This window comes from Lissotriton helveticus, chromosome 1_1 (assembly GCF_964261635.1).
Source record: "Lissotriton helveticus chromosome 1_1, aLisHel1.1, whole genome shotgun sequence".
Lineage (NCBI taxonomy): Eukaryota > Metazoa > Chordata > Amphibia > Caudata > Salamandridae > Lissotriton > Lissotriton helveticus.
The window spans coordinates 2093848960-2093869814 of record NC_136057.1 but is presented as its reverse complement, the minus strand read 5'-3'; the positions used below and the strand labels follow the sequence as shown (position 1 = coordinate 2093869814).

At 45.8% G+C, this 20855-nt stretch overlaps 1 protein-coding gene across 1 annotated transcript in view; it reads left to right on the top strand.

The window, feature by feature from the left end:
• Nucleotides 1-20855, top strand: part of SPATA1 (spermatogenesis associated 1) — a 451261-nt gene that overhangs the window by 195732 nt on the left and 234674 nt on the right. The window contains exons 5-6 of the mRNA XM_078645859.1: nucleotides 960-1119; nucleotides 1264-1704. Of these exons, the coding sequence (XP_078501985.1) occupies nucleotides 960-1119; nucleotides 1264-1704 (601 nt within the window). The remainder of the gene's footprint in view (nucleotides 1-959; nucleotides 1120-1263; nucleotides 1705-20855) is intronic.

The following is a 20855-nucleotide window of genomic DNA, read 5'->3' as shown; positions in this document are numbered from 1 at the left end:
GAGTAACAACAATGATTTAGTTGTAAATAATTAGAAATGGTAATTACAAATGTTACATATGTGACCATCACTAGGTCCATACTGGAGGGAGGCCAAGGATTGGATGACCAGGTAATCCGAACACCATTATGGGCCGCTGTCTCGTATTGCTTCAGCCTCAGCTCCTGAGATCTCAATCATGTCCCATTATGAACAACCTCTCACAACCAGAACTCACCTGGATACCTAAATGCAACCCGGCTCACTTGTAGTATACTGGAATTGGCAAATCCAATAACTCACCCTTTTAGTGTTGAACATTTTGTTTTACCAATACTTAGTAAAGTAAATTCCAATTACAATGCCAAATTGCACTAAAGTAAAGAGAGTTTACAGATGTTAACAAATTCAAAGTCTTCACGTACGTGGAATATGCAATGCAAATTCAGTAACCTTTTGATAAAACTAGCGGAAACACCAATAGGCCCCAAGGATGAGTCATATTGGCTTTGCCAATGCTTGTTTATATTATGCATTGGTGTCCTTGTTTGTCATTTTGGTGTAAACCTCATAAAATATCAAGATGAAGCTCAGTGCTTAGAAGTGGTTTGTGAGTTAAATTTTTTTGGTAATGGGCAAAGGAGATCACTCTTAAATCTAAGACGTTTGTGTTTTTTGCCTAATAACTCAAAGGAGAGACCCTGCTTAGACCTTGTTTGGGTGGACAAGTTCCCCTTTAAGGACAGCACAGAGAGCTTTAAATTGTGAAAAGTTCTGCTAATACGGATCTTTGCATTTCTTCTTAATACGCTCTAGGTTTAAGGACTTTGTCGTTTAGCTAGGACCTAAAAATGTGTTATTTGTTCCAAAAGGTATGTGCTGTACTTAAGAGGTAATTACCTCCACGAGACAGTAAGAAACACAAATATAAGAATGTTCATGTTTTCCAGATTGTTTAGTTTCCTTTCTTCATCTTTCAGGCTCCACAGCCAGAGTTATATCTACTCCCTGGAGTTGACCACGTGGACAGTATCCCAGCATTGTCTCCACACCCACAACTTGATAATGTTCTTACGCCAGATTCCCAGACCTATCTCCCTGTTGTTACAGACACACGGCTCCACCCTTCGGATAGTCAGCGCTCCCATGCAGGGGTTACAGACACACGGCTCCACCCTTCGGATAGTCAGCGCTCCCATGCAGGGGTTACAGACACACGGCTCCACCCTTCCTATAGTCAGCGCTCCCATGCAGGGGTTACAGACACACAGCCCTACCCTTCAGATAGTCAGCGCTCCCACACAGGGTTTCCTGAGATACAGCTCTACAATGCAGTTCCGTCAGAGGCACAGGTCTACGAGACTCCTGTGCGGGATATAGTTGTTCCAGACATACATCTCTTGGGTTCAGTTACATCGAATGCAAAGCGCCACGAGGCCCCTGTGCGGGATAAACAAAACAATTCTGTGTTTCCAGAGCTACAGCTTCAGAAGGAAGGTTCCATAAACTCTCCCCAGACACCAGTAGGTTTTAATGCTGCGATGAAGGCGAAAGTGCACTCCCCAATACCAGATGAAAATCATAAGAAAACATTAATTGATGAAAAAGCCTTTAAATGGACTGGCAACGAAGTAGAAAGCGTTCCAGTCGTAACCAAAACCATCCATGAAGAAGAAAAGCACATGAAGAAGAAAGAGAGAAAGGACCTTCTCCACGCAAGAAAAGGTACCAGTTACATTTCTTTTCTTCTGTGCTGAATAGTGCAATGCAGATGTTTTACAAATGCTGTTGAAAGGATTAAATCTAAGAGGCATTTTTATGCGCCCTTGCTTCGATGAGTGGTGGCTGGTTATATGTTCCATAGCAGTGACGGCTCCTCCGTAATGGCAGAGAAGGGTCGCCCCACTGCCTGATCCAGAGCCAGCAAATGTAAAATACAACAATGTTCTTGCATCATTTTATTTTGCATTTGCCGGCTCTTAGCCAGTGCTGTTGGGAGGGGCGGGGCCGAGGCATGGGAGTGGGGAGGAGGAGTGCTACATGCACTCCACTCATTAATGCTCATGTGTGTTTAGCCGGCAGTCTCAGGCTGACCAAAACACACATGCACACTTCGGTTTTCTCCAGCCCAGCTGCATTGAGCAGCAGGGCTGGAGAAACCCCACAGACTCCCTGGTCTGAGCGGAGTGTCTTTCCTGCCCGCTCAGACCAATCCCCGCGCTGCTCTGCAGCATGGGGATTGGACAGGGAGTCTGTCTCAGGGGCTAATGGGACAAGGCAGGCTGAGGAGAGGTGGCGTGGCGAGATGCCACGCTGGAGGTGGCCGGCGGCAAAAGGTAAGGTTTTTTTCCTTTTCATAGTGTATTTCTAACCCCACCCGCCCCACCATCTTTTGTTTGTAGCGATCTCCGCTTTTCCCTAGGCGGGCTCCTGTAAAGGCCTGGAAAGATATGAATTATTGGATTGCAATGACGCCGAAGAAAGTGTTGGCGCGGAAAGTGTCATTTGATCCTTTAAGCTTTCTCTTGCATTTATCTCTGCCCTACCCATTGAATGCATTTCTGCAGGACTAAACTCTGCAGCTATTTGAGGAATCTTCTCAGCTCTCAACTGCATGAATCTCTCCAGCTGTCTAATTGATGAAATTCTGCAGCCATCTACTGGATGACTCTATCACATCATCTACTGGTTGAATTTCTGCACATGCCTATTAGATGAAACTCTGCAGCTGTCTATTGGATTCATCTCCACAACTGTCCGTTGGATTAATCTATGCAGTTGTCTATTGGTTGAATCTATGCAGGTGTCTATTCGATGAATCTTCGCAGCTGTCCATTGGATGAATCTATGCATCTCTTTATTAGATGAATCTCTGCAGCCATGTACTGGATGAAAGTCTGCAGCTGAATATCTGCAGCCATATATTGGATGAACCTCTGCGGCTGTCTGTTGGGTAAATGAATGCAGCTGTCTATTGGATTAATCGCCATCTCTGCATTGCTCGTTTTGGATGAATATCTGCAGCCAGTAGCGGCCCCTGCAGGTAAGAGCGGTGGGACGGTGAGGCTGGGTGGGGGTTATTTTGACAGATTACGACGAGGGAAAATTAATTGTTTATTTCATTTTCCCTCATGGTCATCTGTCCAACCCGGCCCCATCGCTCTTAGCTGCATGGGCCGCCGCTGCCTGGAGGTGTATACTAGATGAATAACTGCAGCGCGTTATTGAATGGATCTCTGCAGCTGTCTGTTGGAGGAATTGCTGCAGCTGTCTGATGTGTAAATCTCTACAGCTGTCTATTGGTGAAAACTCTGCGGTTGTCTACTAGATGAATCTCTGAAATCGTCTACTGGATGGATTTCTGCAGCCGTCTGAAGGGTGAATTTCTGCAGCCATCTATTGGATGGATCTCTTCAGCCTTTTGTTGAAGGAATCTCCGCAGCTGTTTACTGATCGCATCTAGGCCTTTGACTGTTGAATTCAACTCTGTCCTATGGAGAGTTCCTGTCTTTTTGCATCCTTAAAAAAGATGTATGTGATATTTGTGTGAGGGTATAGCCCTCATTTTTTTAATTACATCAAGTTCAATTCCTTAAATGAGCACATATAATGGATGTTTTAATTCATATTTCTTTTGCCTAAACAATCACTTTGTGCACAGTTCTCACCTCTACTGCGTCTCTGTACTAATTTTATTGAATTGAAAACTTCTCAAGCCAGCCAAGGTACACAGCAATTAATAAGGATCCGCACCTAACCCAGAAAGTACCAAATGCCACCTCCCCTGTTATGAGAACAGGGTTTGAACATTGGCTTCCTAGGACTGGAAGTGAGTTGTTGGGTGATAAAACATCGGGTTTAGGAGATGTAAAAAAGGTAGGATGTGGTTACATGGACATGAAAGCTGTGTAGTGATTCTGGGGAAAAAATTAATTCCAAAGTAATGAACTTAAGAAAGATGCAGCAATGGTTGCCTCTTCTTTTTTCCAGATTTTGCCATCTACAGCATAAGCACTAGCTAACTTAGATTAATTCTGACTTAAGTGTAGAAACTGTAGAAAGTGCAAAGCAGGTTCCCAGGGCTGTGACCAAGATGGTGGCGTAGCTCGTTGCTTCCTGCTGGAGCTCCCAACCTGGCCATACAATCTTTGGCTTTCTTCTGCCTGGAGTCCCGGGGGGGTCCTGTGCTTACTGTTGGCATGAATGAGTGACCCTGGACTGGACTAGTGTGGCCTATGGACCTAACAAGTGACAGCATGGTTGGAGCTTAAGCCACCCAAGAGATTGCACCAAAACCTGGGTGAATCTAGGGTATCGAGAATGACTCCAGCCAGAGACAAGCCGGCTTGATGGAAAAGATGAGTTTGGCTACTCCTATGGTTGGATTTCAGCTTTGCCTTGATTAACAGCCACCAGGTCTTGCTGCTGATAGTGGTTAGCTCATGGTCGGGCTGTGGACCCCGTTTGTAGGCAGCAAGGGCCCCTTCAGGCATCGTTGACTCTGGCGGCGGGGCTGATATTTTCTTATGGTATATACATTTTATTTCTCACAACTAAATCAAGCTGTGAGAACCCTTGGTGGCTTTCCAGGTTCTGGGGATGGACCCGGAGCCAGCACCCACCCGCAGTATGGTAGAGGCAGACGGTGGAAGGGAGATTCCATGGCCCTCCTTGTTTTTGTTAGGGGGGGGGGGGCGGGTTTTGCCACTGGACACCCTTTCATGCTTTTCTGTCCACTATATGTAAGCTCACATCCTTTCATGTGGGCTTATGGTTGGTTTCATCATCTTTAATGCCAGAGCACTGAATCTGAATTCACAGCACAAGTGAGTGTCTATTTGGAAAAGTCTTAGATTAGACACACCAGACGGGATATGCCTACAAGAAACGCATCTGCTACAGAAATATCAAGGAAAATTGCATCACCGCAATTACCACAAGATTCACCACTGTTATGCAGCCTCTAAACAGCACTGTGTTGCAATCCTTATTTTAAAACCTTCCCGTTAGTGTTGCAGCTGTTTCTTAGTAGGTACATTTCAGGGATAGAGATAGTAGATACCGATAATATCTTAGTAGGTACATCTCAGGGCTGATCTTTTACTACAGCTATGGTTTATGATCTTAATACTGCACAACACACTTTCCTTATCTAATGCTCGGAAATTCTAGGGGAGTCAGCTCAGGAGGAAATTGTGCTTACTGGGGACTTTAATGCAATGCGGTGTCCCCAGAAGTATAGAAAAGGTTCTCGAAAGGGACAGGCCAGAGCTATTTTCAAATGCTTAAGGAGATCCCTGTGGAAATTAGGCCTTTGAGATTCTTGTAGGGAGCTTGGCCAAGCAACCGGAAGTATCCTTTTTACACCATTGTCCACTAGACACAGTTTTGTATAGACTATGCCTCAGGGACATCTTAAGAATTTCAGGGGCCACAGGGCAAACATAATTTGCGGCTCCCTGCTCGGATTCACTCTAAATTTACTATCCATTTTCAGCTCATTCACAACACTCTTTGCTGGTCCCTAAACCTTTAAGGGGACCCCAGTCGTTCAAGGGGCCTCCAATCAGTGCAAAGCCTTTGAATATTTATGAGATCTTCCATACCTGGGAGCCCCTTTTCATATTGTGCAGGGAACCCCATATTTTTGGTGTTATGCCCTGTCTAAAACTGTTCTGAAACCTTATTGATGGGGTGATTACGAATCTACTAAGATGGGCATACAATCTTCTACACGCAGATCAAGGAACCTTAAGAATTTTACTAAAAAAGAGACATTTGAGACCGAATCTACAAAATATACTCTAAACCAGAACTTGATTATTGCTTTTAAATGATCTAATTGCACACTCGCACTTTTGAAATCATGGTCTCCTGTCCAAATGAAACTCTTCCTGAAACATCTGACGCCAAGGATTAGTTACAATCTGGACATCACGCACTGTTCCAAACTACACCACTACGTAAGCCATTACATACAAACAGGCTCAACAATATATTTGTTTTTCCTTAAGGCATGGAATTCGGCAGTGTATACTTTTATTGAGGTTTGGGCTACTCTCTTTTAATTCACTGACTTCTAAATGGACTCACAAAGAACATGTTACCAGCAACTGTGATCTTTGCAATGGTGGTGTGAAAGATATGAAGCATGTATTGTCGGTATGCCCAAACCCGATACTGGTTGAGGCAAGAAGGCGCTATATAAAACCAATACATAGTAGATACAACAGCGTATCTATGCAGAATCTGATCACGCTTTTTAACCCTCCTCCAGATGAATTTGTATGCCATTACCTGTTTAAATGTTTAAAATATTTTTTAAATATGTATTGATTGTTTTATGTGAATATTAATAGCAATTGTTCTGTATGAAATGTGTTGTTCTCAGCAGAGAACTAAATCAAATAAACTAAAACTTGAAACTTAATGATGGGCCCCTATAAAGGTGGGGTCCCCTACCAGAGCCCCCTTTGCCCATGCCTTAAAACCTCTCTGCTATGCCTAGGTTAGCAACAGCCTTACGGCAGCGGTGCACTCATTGGATATTTGTGTCATTGTGGTTTTGGACCACACACTAATGTTCCTTGATTTAGGGCCAGTATTATGTTCTAGAGGCTGGCGCCTTCCTTTTTGACATCAACGAGGGAGGGGAGATTTTGGTCTGTGGGGCCTGGGACACCTTTAAGGCAAACATATGAGATAGGTTTATTGCTGTTGCTGCTGAACGGCATCACCAGTGCAAATTATAACAGGAAATCAGGGACTTGGACAGAGAAAGGGCCACCACACCCACCCGACAACTTACGTGTAAATTGATCTCAGCTAGAGGGAATATCTATGCCAACCTTCATGCTAAAAATCCCAGCCCGCAGGCTAGGCAACAGGAATTTCTTGATAATGATCACCTTTCTAAACTTACAAGCTTCACAAATAGATCCAAGTAGAAAAGGTTAATCACGCTGTTAAGGTCATGAAAGCCAATAAAGCCCCAGGGCCAGACTGTTACACAATACAGTTTTATAACACGTTTTCCTCTAAACTGGCACCCAAACATACATCCTTATTTAACTCATGCGCAAGCAGCTGAGCCACATCAACTTTGATAGGTGAGATGATCATAACGTTCCTTCCAAAACCTGGCAAAGACCCCCGATTTTGCACATGGTATTGGCCTAAGCCTTACTAAATATTAATGGCAAGCTCTACAGCAAGATATTAGCTAGCTGACTGAATGTGGTTCTCTACTGCCTAGTCCATCCAGATTAGTGTGGATTTATACAGGGACACCATATGCACAATAATATCAGATCTACTATCCACAACGTCGAAAATGTCAGACATCGGCTCAACAGGCAACATTTCTAACCTCTACTGCAGTCTTCTTTCTCAAAAGCCCTTGCTGTTTTGGAAGCATGATCAGACATGGGAGCATGTGCTGGGAGTGCAGACAACCCAGAAGCAGTGGGAAAGGTTGGGAAGGAACATTCACTCTACTTACATGTCTATTCAGGGCACAGAGCTACATTACAAAATGTGGTTTGGGTGGCATTATAATCCTACAGGTCTAAATCACACATATTCCAGCACAAGTACCAGCTGTTGGAAGGAGTGTGGGGCACTTAGAGATGCGCTCCATATCCAGTGGGCACTGCTCCAATATGTGCCTCTTTTGGAAGAAGGTGGCAGGCACTTTGTAAGCGGTTTTGGAGTTCCCACTGCCATTCTCTGTTTCTATTAGGATTAAAGCCCCCGGTACTGGATTCAATGTCAAAAAGTGAATGTTATATGGTATTACAGTGCCTGGGAGTGGATAAACTAACCCGGCTAGCACGCAACTGGGAAAAAACTCAAACCCCTCCACTCTCTCAGTGGTTCCAAAGACTTTGACCCCTCCTCGCCATGGAGCAACGTTCCACCAATTTGAATGCCGCTCATTTGCTTTTTGAAGCTAAGTGACAGCCCTTTGTATATTATAGACTGCACTGTTTGTCTGCCACAGTGGTGCTCCTTGAAGGCAAGTTTGATTGCAGCTAACTCCTCTTTTATATTTGTATTGAACTTTGAAATATCTAAGAGAACATCTATAGGTTGAGTGGTCTGATTTTGAATTTTCATATTTTCTGGATCCAGCAGTAGGGAGGTTGGGGAGGGATTGCATTTTTTGCCCTTTAGTCGCGGGCAGGGGACACGTTGGGGTAAGGTATATTTAGTTATATTTGGCCACAGCCTTTATCTGCTTCTTGATTTCACTCACAAGGGGAAAGGTTGCTTCTTGACTGAATCCTGGAACTGTATCTTATTAAGCTGCATTTATCTCCCCACGGTGAAATGATGTATGATGGTGGCAGTTATGCTTTTTTGTTTGTTGTTTTTAAAACTCAATACACAAAGTTACACAAAAAAGCTGGTGCTCAGCTGTGCACTGCTCAGTGATGTTATGGGTATAATCTTCCATTCTGCACTTTTATTGCTGTGAGTCTGGTCCGCTGGACGTTCTGTAAGATGTGCATGATAAGTGTAAGAAATCTGGGCCAGAAAGTCCCAGAGTAGTAAGAAGGTACTGGAACCCCATTTTAACAACCAGGGGGTTTTACCGTTGGTGTCCTTGGGCCGCTGTACTGCGGACCCTCAAACTTCTTATTAGCTCTTAACTCTCAGGGTAGCAAAGCAGAGCTCTCCCAGGCTTACTCAGGGCAGGTGCTGTGGACTAGATATTTAGAACGTAGTAACATAACGACAACACTTAAGAAATTGCTGCCTAATCAGTGCTTTTTCTTATGAGAAGAAAAAATACTTTATTAAACACACTATAAAATGCTACACACAAATTAACAAATGTTTGCAAAGTGGCAGGTGGTGGAACCCTCTAAAGGTGTCTCACAACCAACAGGGGGGGGGGCACTAATGAAAGGTCACACACGTCTTGTAATCCTCTAAATGTACCTCGGATCCCATGCACAGGAGAGCACAATTAATAGTCTGTGCACCAGTAAGATCTAATTCATTGAAATGCAGTGCCTCCTCATATGTGCCCAACCCAGCATGTGAGGAGCTTTAAATAAAGGTAAGGCTTACTGGCTTTGTCAAGATGTTTCCACTTACTTAAATGTAGAACAAACTCTAACATTCAAAACTTCTCAGGGTAGCACCAACTTTCATTAGCATAAGAAGATATATGCAGTGGATTAAACCATAGAAAGGGCATGTTAATGATATTTTCAACAGAGACTTTTTTCTACTTTTCAAAGGATTACCAACCAATTACAGTATCTATTAACAAACGGCCATGCACCCCAGTTCCTCTTGATAACATTACCATAACCTGGAGTGCTTCATCTGAATTAAAAAACTCTCATCAGGTCATTCTTTTAAGACCCCATGAGACTAAGGGTAACCAAACCAAAATATGCTGGACTTCCTTATGGATTTATGGGGCTCACTCCCACTGCTGCTGCTGGGTGGACATCTAACACAACTGTAAGGCTCCTATGGTGCACCTGGCACCGCAAGCCAAATATACAAATTTTACTTGGCCTCCTTGAAGATTCAGTGACACGACTTCCTCAACGGGTAATCTGTTTGTGCCAATGAGACTGGCAAGATATTTCCTATCAGTTTTTCATAAACAATTTTTTTACTAGCGCATGCTGTCATTCTTTTCTTTTTGGGCCCAAGGTGGTGGCCCCTGCCAATGTACGGCATACACACACTGGTGCTTGGGGCCATGAGGTCCTCAGGAAACTACAGAACATCGAAAATGCTGCAGCCAGACTGGTTCTCGACATCCACCGCCACAGCCATATCACCGAACACCTCCGAGAACTCCACTGGCTCCGGGTCAACAAAATAATTACTTTCAAGATCTTCACACACGCCGACGAAACTCTCCACGGCGCAGGACCAGCATACCTGAACCATCGCCTCTCATTCCATGTACCCACCAGACGCTTCCTCTCCACCCAGCTGGCCCTAGCCACCATCCCTCGGATCCATAAGACTAGAACCGGAAGAATATCCTTCTCCTACCTCAGCGCCAAGACCTGGAACACCCTTCCTCTCGCCCTCAGACAATCCCTGTCGCTGGCCGTTTCCAGAAGGACCTCAAGACCTGGCTTTTCAACTGAACCCCAATGCTCAGACGTACCAGCAGCGCCCCTCCCCCGCCCACCCCACCCCCAGGACCTTGAGGCCCTCACGGGTGAGTAGCCGCACCTAATAAACCCTGAATGATTGATGAGGGAGCCTCATTGTCCTTTTGGTCCAACTTGACACTGCTTCTTCATGCCAGCAAAAGATATGGCTCTACTTGTTCTCTCACCTGCCCGCCAGTTGCTGCATGGACAGGAAAAAAACTGCCATCCTGCACTCCCATCCCACAGAAGGGTTGCAGGAAGTGGGTATAGTCAATCCCTCAAGACCCTGGGGGAGTTGGAAAAGTAGAGATTGTTGTGCTGTGGGAACTTTGGCCAGACGCTCACTGACCTGTGGGGGGTCATCCAGGCAGGGCTCCAGATTTCCGCAGCCTCAGCGCTGCCCTCCTCCTCCAACACTCCCCAGGCTCCCTACCACCTGGACGCGACGTGACGGCAGACGGCTGATCGGGGACTTCATCCCCCAACACCCCTAGCGCCTTGGAAGGCGTGCTTCCGGTTCCGCCCCCCGGAGGTGCGCTAAAGGACAGCGCGAGCCCCGGGGGAGCGGGGAACTTTGGCCAGACGCTCACTGACCTGTGGGGGGTCATCCAGGCAGGGCTCCAGATTTCCGCAGCCTCAGCGCTGCCCTCCTCCTCCAACACTCCCCAGGCTCCCTGCCACCTGGACGCGACGTGACGGCAGACGGCTGATCGGGGACTTCATCCCCCAACACCCCTAGCGCCTTGGAAGGCGTGCTTCCGGTTCCGCCCCCCGGAGGTGCGCTAAAGGACAGCGCGAACCCCCGCGTCGCGGGATCGCGCGCGGGAGAGCGCCCGGGGCGAAGCCCGGGCATAGGGCGGGCCCTCTGTGGCCCTCAGAGGCACGAGGTGGCCGGGACGGGCCAGCTCTCTTGGCTTCACATCTAAAGAAGGTATAGTACTGCATACCATTCACAAGACTATCCATGGACTTCCTGGCTTCTCCTTCACTGTCACTAATTTTGAACAGACCTTACTTTTAGTGTTACATAAGGGGGCATACCAACCTTCTATACTACAGCCAGAAAATGGAAACGCTTATTCTGAGCTATGCATCTCCCACCTCTATCTGCGAAACAAATATTGATGATCATCGCCAAATGCTATCCCCGTCACATACCCCCGTTTGTTTGCCAAACTTGTCCTACTGGGAGGAATTAAATGCTCTGTGCGGGACTAAGTTTATTCCAGTAATATCCCCCTCCCCCGTGAAAGGACTTAGCATCAACACTCCCCCTGACAGACCTGGTGAACTTTCCCTACAACCTATTGAGGATAACATCCAGGCTACTGCTCTGTTGCCGGGCCAAAGCGTGAAAAGGAAATACGAAGGGGCAAGTGAACACGAACTCCAACCCAAAATACAAAAACGCTGTATCGATCCCCCATCGCCTGTTATAAACTCCATCATACCCAGGGGGGTTGGTGAATGTTTGGATGATAGAGTAACATCGCCTCTATTGCAACTACTGCCCCAGCTTGAACTGTTGTTAAATTCTGTAATAGCACCCTTGCTAGAACGAATCACCGCTTTAGGGGATAGGCTGACAAGTATAGAGTCTGCTATTAAAGCCAACTCTTCACATGTTATAAACATGGCAACACCCAATTGCTCCCCTCCACTAACTACACCTGAAGTGCTTACGCTAACTGACACAACAAAAACTATCTCAGCTCCCAGCATGTTACCTCCAATTGCTACTAAAACCACGCATAAACCTTTGTTTAACACAAAAATGTCCCGATTGAAAGACAGCCTCCTAAGAGACAACCCCCACTGGTTACTAAAATTGCCCCTAAACCTTTGTTAACAAATTACTCCGCTATTAGAGCAGAGCCAAACAGAACAGCTCGTATAGACCTACCCCCGGAAGCCGCCCCCTTTGTGCTTGTTCTTTCAGGAGTACCAGTTCCCGCTCACAGGAAATCCGAGAGTTATCAAGACCTATTATATAAGGTCATTTTCTGGTTAGCTAAAAATAGACCCCTGCTACCCAATATGGATGGTGGTATCCTGAGTGTTAGAAGGGTGGGCTGGTTAGGGTCTCTACCAAAGGACATTCCTGGGGACCTAATCCTTGTTAAATTTAGGAACAGAAACATCGTCCCCTACTTACGATCCTCCCAGCCACACGAAGGTGATGGCCCCATCTCCATTTGGGATTTGTATGATTTTTATCCGTGTACCCCATACTTTCCCTTACTAAGATCTAAAGTAGCACACAATTTTCTGCCTGAAAGGGGTGGTATTAGCTCACCAGCTGTTCATAGATATGACTCATTTTATAAACACTGCAATGCTTGAATAGCTGTTATTAAGGGTCAAATTTACGTTTTTACTTAACCAGTATTGTGGTTTCTATGTAGTACGTTCTTAAGCAAGGAAAAGGATCCTATAGATTGGGCTTATGTCTCTTTCAACTTATATTATATGTAATTATGTAGAGCCAATAGCTGAGTGTCAAACTTGTAAACTTGTTAACTTATTTTTCTTGGGAAGCATTCCTGAATTGACTCTTTATATTTGTAATAACATTGACATAAACGTCTTTCTATGTTATTTTAATTGTTTTTTTGAACAAGACTCTTGGAGGAAAATGTTCAAATTTTTTTAATTGTTTGTACAAACCTGTACATATTGGTTGTGTGTTTTGATTATGTATTTTATATGCATGTCTTTTATGAAGAAACACTTCGAAATAAAGACGTTAAAAACTGAAACTGATTGTTGTGCTCATTGTGAACGGTTGTTCCCAGGGCACTCCCCCTGCGTGGGTTATGTTTCTGAAGGAACCACTGGATATGATGAGGCGTTGGTCAGGCCAACGGTCTTGGCGACCTGCCGAGCAGATCACACACAAGCAGCCGTATCTCAACAAATATATATTTCTTTGGCCCAATTGGGCCTTTTCACATGGGCTATAGGGTGTTTTACTCCTGGTGGCACACTCTCGCTACCAGGAGTATTAGTTTAGTTCCTCTTGGTTCTAAAAGTTTGGCAAGTTCTGGGACCTTATTTTAAATTGCTTTCCCTCCAGTTAGGAAGTGCTCAGAGACCTGCCTTCTTAACCCTTTAGGTCCTGGTAGCTTGATTTTGAAATGCTATTTTCCAGCTCCAGAAACCAGCTGCTTTGTTCCAGCAGCAGGGAGATGCTAAGACCCAGGTCCTGCTCTTGAGTCTGAGCCCCTGATGATCTCCTCGGCAAAGAGGATTCTTTCAGAAACACGCTGTGGCCCTCAAGGCACATTACACTGCCTGCCTGCACCCCCTAGCCACTTGCATGGGGCACGTGAAGCCAGCAGAAATCGTGGGGTTCCCCTCCATGGGTACTCCCCACAAGGCCAGTCCATATAAGATCAAGGGAAGTCTCTCCTTCAGTGTCCCCAGAAGGTCTACGTACTCTGTATGCCAGGAGGAGTGGGGAGGCTAGTGATCATGAAGACTTTGTCCACAGGGCCTTGCAAAATACATGTCCAGAGTGCCCCTCCACTCCAGACAGATGTTGGTCCACCAGTAGTCGGACCTCCCACCTCTTCTTTCAGTGTGTCTCTTTTTCAGAGATTTAAAAGTGGAATTTGCGAGTTCTAGAAGTGGGCTTCTCTGCCCACTCGAGAGCTGCTTCACCAACCTTCTACCCCTGACAGACACTTTCTAGGCGTGGTCACTGGCTGGCCAATCCCCCTTGCACAGCATGATGGAAATTTTAAAGTTCACATAATGTACCTTTGGTTTGTAAGAGCTTTATTATGGGCCTTGAGCCCGACCCTAACTGCTACCGCAAACTGTTTTTTTTTTTTACTAGCTTTTCTTTTTAGATCAAGCGACAATAACCAGAGCCAACAAAGCTCTAGTTAAAAAAGTAACCGACATGGAGGGGTACTTTCCAAGCTTAAAAGAAGCAGTGTCAATATAATAAAAGGTGTTCGCTATGCCCAAGATTGCAGGAGTGAGCAGAGCTTCTTGGCTACATTCTATAGTCTGCATGCAACCTTCATCTGTTTCAAATGAGCTGGATGCATTTTCATGTATGTGATTAGAATCACTCCTGCTTGTTGGAACCACAGTTTTTCCCCTTCCAGCACCTTTTCATTGTTGTGTAGTTCTGGGTAATTTCTTATACTGTTTATACTATCTACATGTGTCCTCATGATGGTGCCAGTTTAACTAGCTTCTGGATCTATATCCTTGGGCCTTTATGATATTCAATTTCGACACCGTTTGGATTCTTTAAACTTTTCTTACAAGGATGGCTTGTCTTCCCCCCGTGAGTACGAAAATATATATTTTAATAGTTCACTTTCACTTCAATTCGTCTCAGCAGTCGGTCCTCTCTTTTCCTTTGACACAGGCTTCAACTAGATGACTTCCATCTTGAATAGACCAGGGCATAGATTGCACATCAACACCTTTACCCAGCTCAGACTTTGGGCCTGATTTTGAGTTTGGTGGACAGGATTTACTCCATCAGGTCGAAAGAGTAAAGTACTCCAGCACCCTGAAGGTGTACCTGCTTACCAAATTAATAGATGTCTGCTGAGTGGGCAGACATCTCCTGCATCTACAGGAACCGCCATAATTCATTGAAAGTGTGCCTTGCAGCTCCATCAACACAACAGCGCTGCACTGCACACTTTCAAGTTCTTTTTCTATTTTCAAAAACAAAACCGCAAAACAGGATTTTTTACTTTCACTTACTCACACACTTTGAATAGCAGAAGGCAGGGCTTTAAGTTGAATGAAAAAACTAGGGGGTCTCTCAAAAGGGCATGGCCAGTGTAATTAAGGGCATGGCTTAAAAACACGTAAGCTAAAAATATGTGCTTAGCATAGTGTGCCGCTTAGTCAATGGTTGTTAGATGCATAAGATAAATAAGCAGCAACTATGGCTTGTATGTAATATTAAAATGCTTCCACAATAAAGCCCTGGTGAAACCACGACAATGTTGCTGCTCCTGAGTTTCAAAAAGAGAAGGGAAATCGAGGGAGAAAATTACTCTTTAAAGGATTTCCCTTCCCCTACAATGCTCACCTGGCATGATGTCATGCCGTAACTTCTCCACAAGTGAGAAGTGAGCCGTGTGAACACGCACACATCCATGTGCCTGATGTAATTTCAGTCCGAAAAAAGCATTTACAATGCAATGGTCTTGGCATCATTAAAGGTAGAGCTATTGGCATTGCTCATGACATTTCTTTTTTTTTCTTTAAATCGTAAATAAATGGCATTGTCATTTGCATTGTCAATACACACCACTCTGCACTCAACAGCACACACCACTCTGCACTCAACAGCACACACCACTCTGCACTCAACAGCACACACCACTCTGCACTCAACAGCACACACCACTCTGCACTCAACAGCACACACCACTCACCACTCTGCACTCAACACTCTGCACTCAACAGCACACACCACTCACCACTCTGCACTCAACACTCTGCACTCAACAGCACACACCACTCACCACTCTGCACTCAACACTCTGCACTCAACAGCACACACCACTCACCACTCTGCACTCAACACTCTGCACTCAACAGCACACACCACTCTGCACTCACCACTTTGCACTCACTACTCACTACTCTGCACTCACTACTCTGCACTCACTACTCTGCACTCACTACTCACTACTCACTACTCACTACTCTGCACTCACTACTCACTACTCTGCTCTCACTACTCTGCACTCACTACTCACTACTCTGCACTCACTACTCACTACTCTGCACTCACTACTCACTACTCTACACTCACTACTCACTACTCTGCACTCACTACTCTGCACTCACTACTCACTACTCTGCACTCACTACTATGCACTCACTACTCTGCACTCACTACTCTGCACTCACTACTCACTACACTGCTCCCACTACTCTGCACTCACTACTCACTACTCTGCACTCACTACTCACTACTCTGCACTCACTACTCACTACTCTACACTCACTACTCACTACTCTGCACTCACTACTCTGCACTCACTACTCACTACTCTGCACTCACTACTCTGCACTCACTACTCACTACTCTGCACTCACTACTCACTACTCTGCACTCACTACTCACTACTCTGCACTCACTACTCTGCACTCACTACTCTGCACTCACTACTCTGCACTCACTACTCACTACTCACTACTCTGCACTCACTACTCTGCACTCACTACTCACTACTCTGCTCTCACTACTCTGCACTCACTACTCACTACTCTACATTCACTACTCACTACTCTGCACTCACTACTCTGCACTCACTACTCTGCACTCACTACTCTGCACTCACTACTCTACACTCACTACTCTGCACTCACTACTCACTACTCTGCACTCACTACTCTGCACTCACTACTCTGCACTCACTACTCACTACTCTGCACTCACTACTCACTACTCTGCACTCACTACTCTGCACTCACTACTCACTACTCTGCACTCACTACTCTGCACTCACTACTCACTACTCTGCACTAACTACTCTGCACTCACTACTCACTACTCTGCACTCACTACTCACTACTCTGCACTCACTACTCACTACTCTGCACTCACTACTCTGCACTCACTACTCACTACTCTGCACTCACTACTCACTACTCTGCACTCACTACTCACTACTCTGCACTCACTACTCTGCACTCACTACTCTGCACTCACTACTCTGCACTCACTACTCTGCACTGACTACTCACTACTCTGCACTCACTACTCACTACTCTGCACTCAGTACTCACTACTCTGCACTCACTACTCTGCACTCACTACTCACTACTCTGCACTCACTACTCTGCACTCACTACTCACTACTCTGCACTCACTACTCTGCACTCACTACTCACTACTCTGCACTCACTACTCTGCACTCACTACTCTGCACTCACTACTCACTACTCTGCACTCACTACTCTGCACTCACTACTCACTAATCTGCACTCACTACTCACTACTCTGCACTCACTACTCTGCACTCACTACTCACTACTCTGCACTCACTACTCTGCACTCACTACTCACTACTCTGCACTCACTACTCTGCACTCACTACTCACTACTCTGCACTCACTACTCTGCACTCACTACTCACTACTCTGCACTCACTACTCACTACTCTGCACTCACTACTCACTACTCTGCACTCACTACTCTGCACTCACTACTCTGCCCTCACTACTCTGCACTCACTACTCTGCACTCACTACTCACTACTCTGCACTCACTACTCTGCACTCACTACTCTGCACTCACTACTCTGCACTCTACTCTGCACTCACTACTCTGCACTCACTACTCTGCACTCACTACTCTGCACTCACTACTCACTACTCTGCACTCACTACTCTGCACTCACTACTCTGCACTCACTACTCTGCACTCACTACTCTGCACTCACTACTCACTACTCACTACTCACTATTCTGCTCTCACTACTCTGCTCTCACTACTCTGCACTCACTACTCTGCACTCACTACTCACTACTCTGCACTCACTACTCACTACTCTGCACTCACTACTCACTACTCTGCACTCACTACTCTGCACTCACTACTCTGCACTCACTACTCACTACTCACTACTCTGCACTCACTACTCTGCACTCACTACTCTGCACTCACTACTCTGCACTCACTACTCTGCACTCACTACTCACTACTCTGCTCTCACTACTCTGCACTCACTACTCACTACTCTGCTCTCACTACTCTGCACTCACTACTCACTACTCTGCACTCACTACTCACTACTCTGCACTCACTACTCACTACTCTACACTCACTACTCTACACTCACTACTCACTACTCACTACTCTACACTCACTACTCTGCACTCACTACTCTGCACTCACTACTCTGCACTCACTACTCTGCACTCACTACTCACTACTCTGCACTCACTACTCACTACTCTGCACTCACTACTCACTACTCTGCACTCACTACTCACTACTCTGCACTCACTACTCACTACTCTGCACTCACTACTCTGCACTCACTACTCTGCACTCACTACTCACTACTCTGCACTCACTACTCACTACTCTGCACTCACTACTCACTACTCTGCACTCACTACTCTGCACTCACTACTCACTACTCTGCACTCACTACTCACTACTCTGCACTCACTACTCACTACTCTGCACTCACTACTCACTACTCTTTACTCACTAATCACTACTCTGCACTCACTACTCTGCACTCACTACTCTGCACTCACTACTCTGCACTCACTACTCACTACTCACTACTCTGCACTCACTGCTCACTACTCTGCACTCACTACTCACTACTCTGCACTCCCTAATCACTACTCACTACTCTGCACTCACTACTCTGCACTCACTACTCTGCACTCACTACTCACTACTCTGCACTCACTACTCACTACTCTGCACTCACTACTCACTACTCTGCACTCACTACTCACTACTCTGCACTCACTACTCACTACTCTGCACTCACTACTCTGCACTCACTACTCTGCACTCACTAATCACTACTCACTACTCACTACTCACTACTCACTACTCTGCACTCACTACTCACTACTCTGCACTCACTACTCACTACTCTGCACTCACTACTCTGCACTCACTACTCTGCACTCACTACTCACTACTCACTACTCACTACTCTGCTCTCACTACTCTGAACTCACTACTCACTACTCTGCACTCACTACTCACTACTCTGCACTCACTACTCACTACTCTGCACTCACTACTCACTACTCTGCACTCACTACTCTGCACTCACTGCTCTGCACTCACTACTCACTACTCACTACTCTGCACTCACTACTCTGCACTCACTACTCTGCACTCACTACTCTGCAATCACTATTCACTACTCTGCACTCACTACTCACTACTCTGCACTCACTACTCACTACTCTGCACTCACTACTCACTACTCTGCACTCACTACTCTGCACTCACTACTCTGCACTCACTACTCACTACTCTGCACTCACTACTCACTACTCTGCACTCACTACTCTGCACTCACTACTCTGCACTCACTACTCTGCACTCACTACTCACTACTCACTACTCACTACTCACTACTCACTACTCACTACTCTGCACTCACTACTCACTACTCTGCACTCACTACTCACTACTCTGCACTCACTACTCTGCACTCACTACTCTGCACTCACTACTCACTACTCACTACTCACTACTCACTACTCTGCTCTCACTACTCTGAACTCACTACTCACTACTCTGCACTCACTACTCACTACTCTGCACTCACTACTCTGCACTCACTACTCTGCACTCACTACTCACTACTCTGCACTCACTACTCTGCACTCACTACTCTGCACTCACTACTCACTACTCTGCACTCACTACTCTGCACTCACTACTCTGCACTCACTACTCTGCACTCACTACTCTGCACTCACTACTCACTACTCTGCACTCACTACTCTGCACTCACTACTCTGCACTCACTACTCTGCACTCACTACTCACTACTCACTACTCACTATTCTGCTCTCACTACTCTGCTCTCACTACTCTGCACTCACTACTCTGCACTCACTACTCACTACTCTGCACTCACTACTCACTATTCTGCACTCACTACTCTGCACTCACTACTCTGCACTCACTACTCTGCACTCACTACTCTGCACTCACTACTCACTACTCTGCACTCACTACTCTGCACTCACTACTCTGCACTCACTACTCTGCACTCACTACTCTGCACTCACTACTCACTACTCACTACTCACTATTCTGCTCTCACTACTCTGCTCTCACTACTCTGCACTCACTACTCTGCACTCACTACTCACTACTCTGCACTCACTACTCTGCACTCACTACTCTGCACTCACTACTCTGCACTCACTACTCACTACTCACTACTCACTACTCTGCACTCACTACTCTGCACTCACTACTCTGCACTCACTACTCTGCACTCACTACTCACTACTCTGCTCTCACTACTCTGCACTCACTACTCACTACTCTGCTCTCACTACTCTGCACTCACTACTCACTACTCTGCACTCACTACTCACTACTCTGCACTCACTACTCACTACTCTACACTCACTACTCTACACTCACTACTCACTACTCACTACTCTACACTCACTACTCTGCACTCACTACTCTGCACTGACTACTCTGCACTCACTACTCTGCACTCACTACTCACTACTCTGCACTCACTACTCTGCACTCACTACTCACTACTCTGCACTCACTACTCACTACTCTGCACTCACTACTCTGCACTCACTACTCTGCACTCACTACTCTGCACTCACTACTCACTACTCTGCACTCACTACTCACTACTCTGCACTCACTACTCACTACTCTGCACTCACTACTCTGCACTCACTACTCACTACTCTGCACTCACTACTCACTACTCTGCACTCACTACTCACTACTCTGCACTCACTACTCACTACTCTTTACTCACTAATCACTACTCTGCACTCACTACTCTGCACTCACTACTCTGCATTCACTACTCTGCACTCACTACTCTGCACTCACTACTCACTACTCACTACTCTGCACTCACTGCTCACTACTCTGCACTCACTACTCACTACTCTGCACTCACTAATCACTACTCTGCACTCACTACTCTGCACTCACTACTCTGCACTCACTACTCACTACTCTGCACTCACTACTCTGCACTCACTATTCTG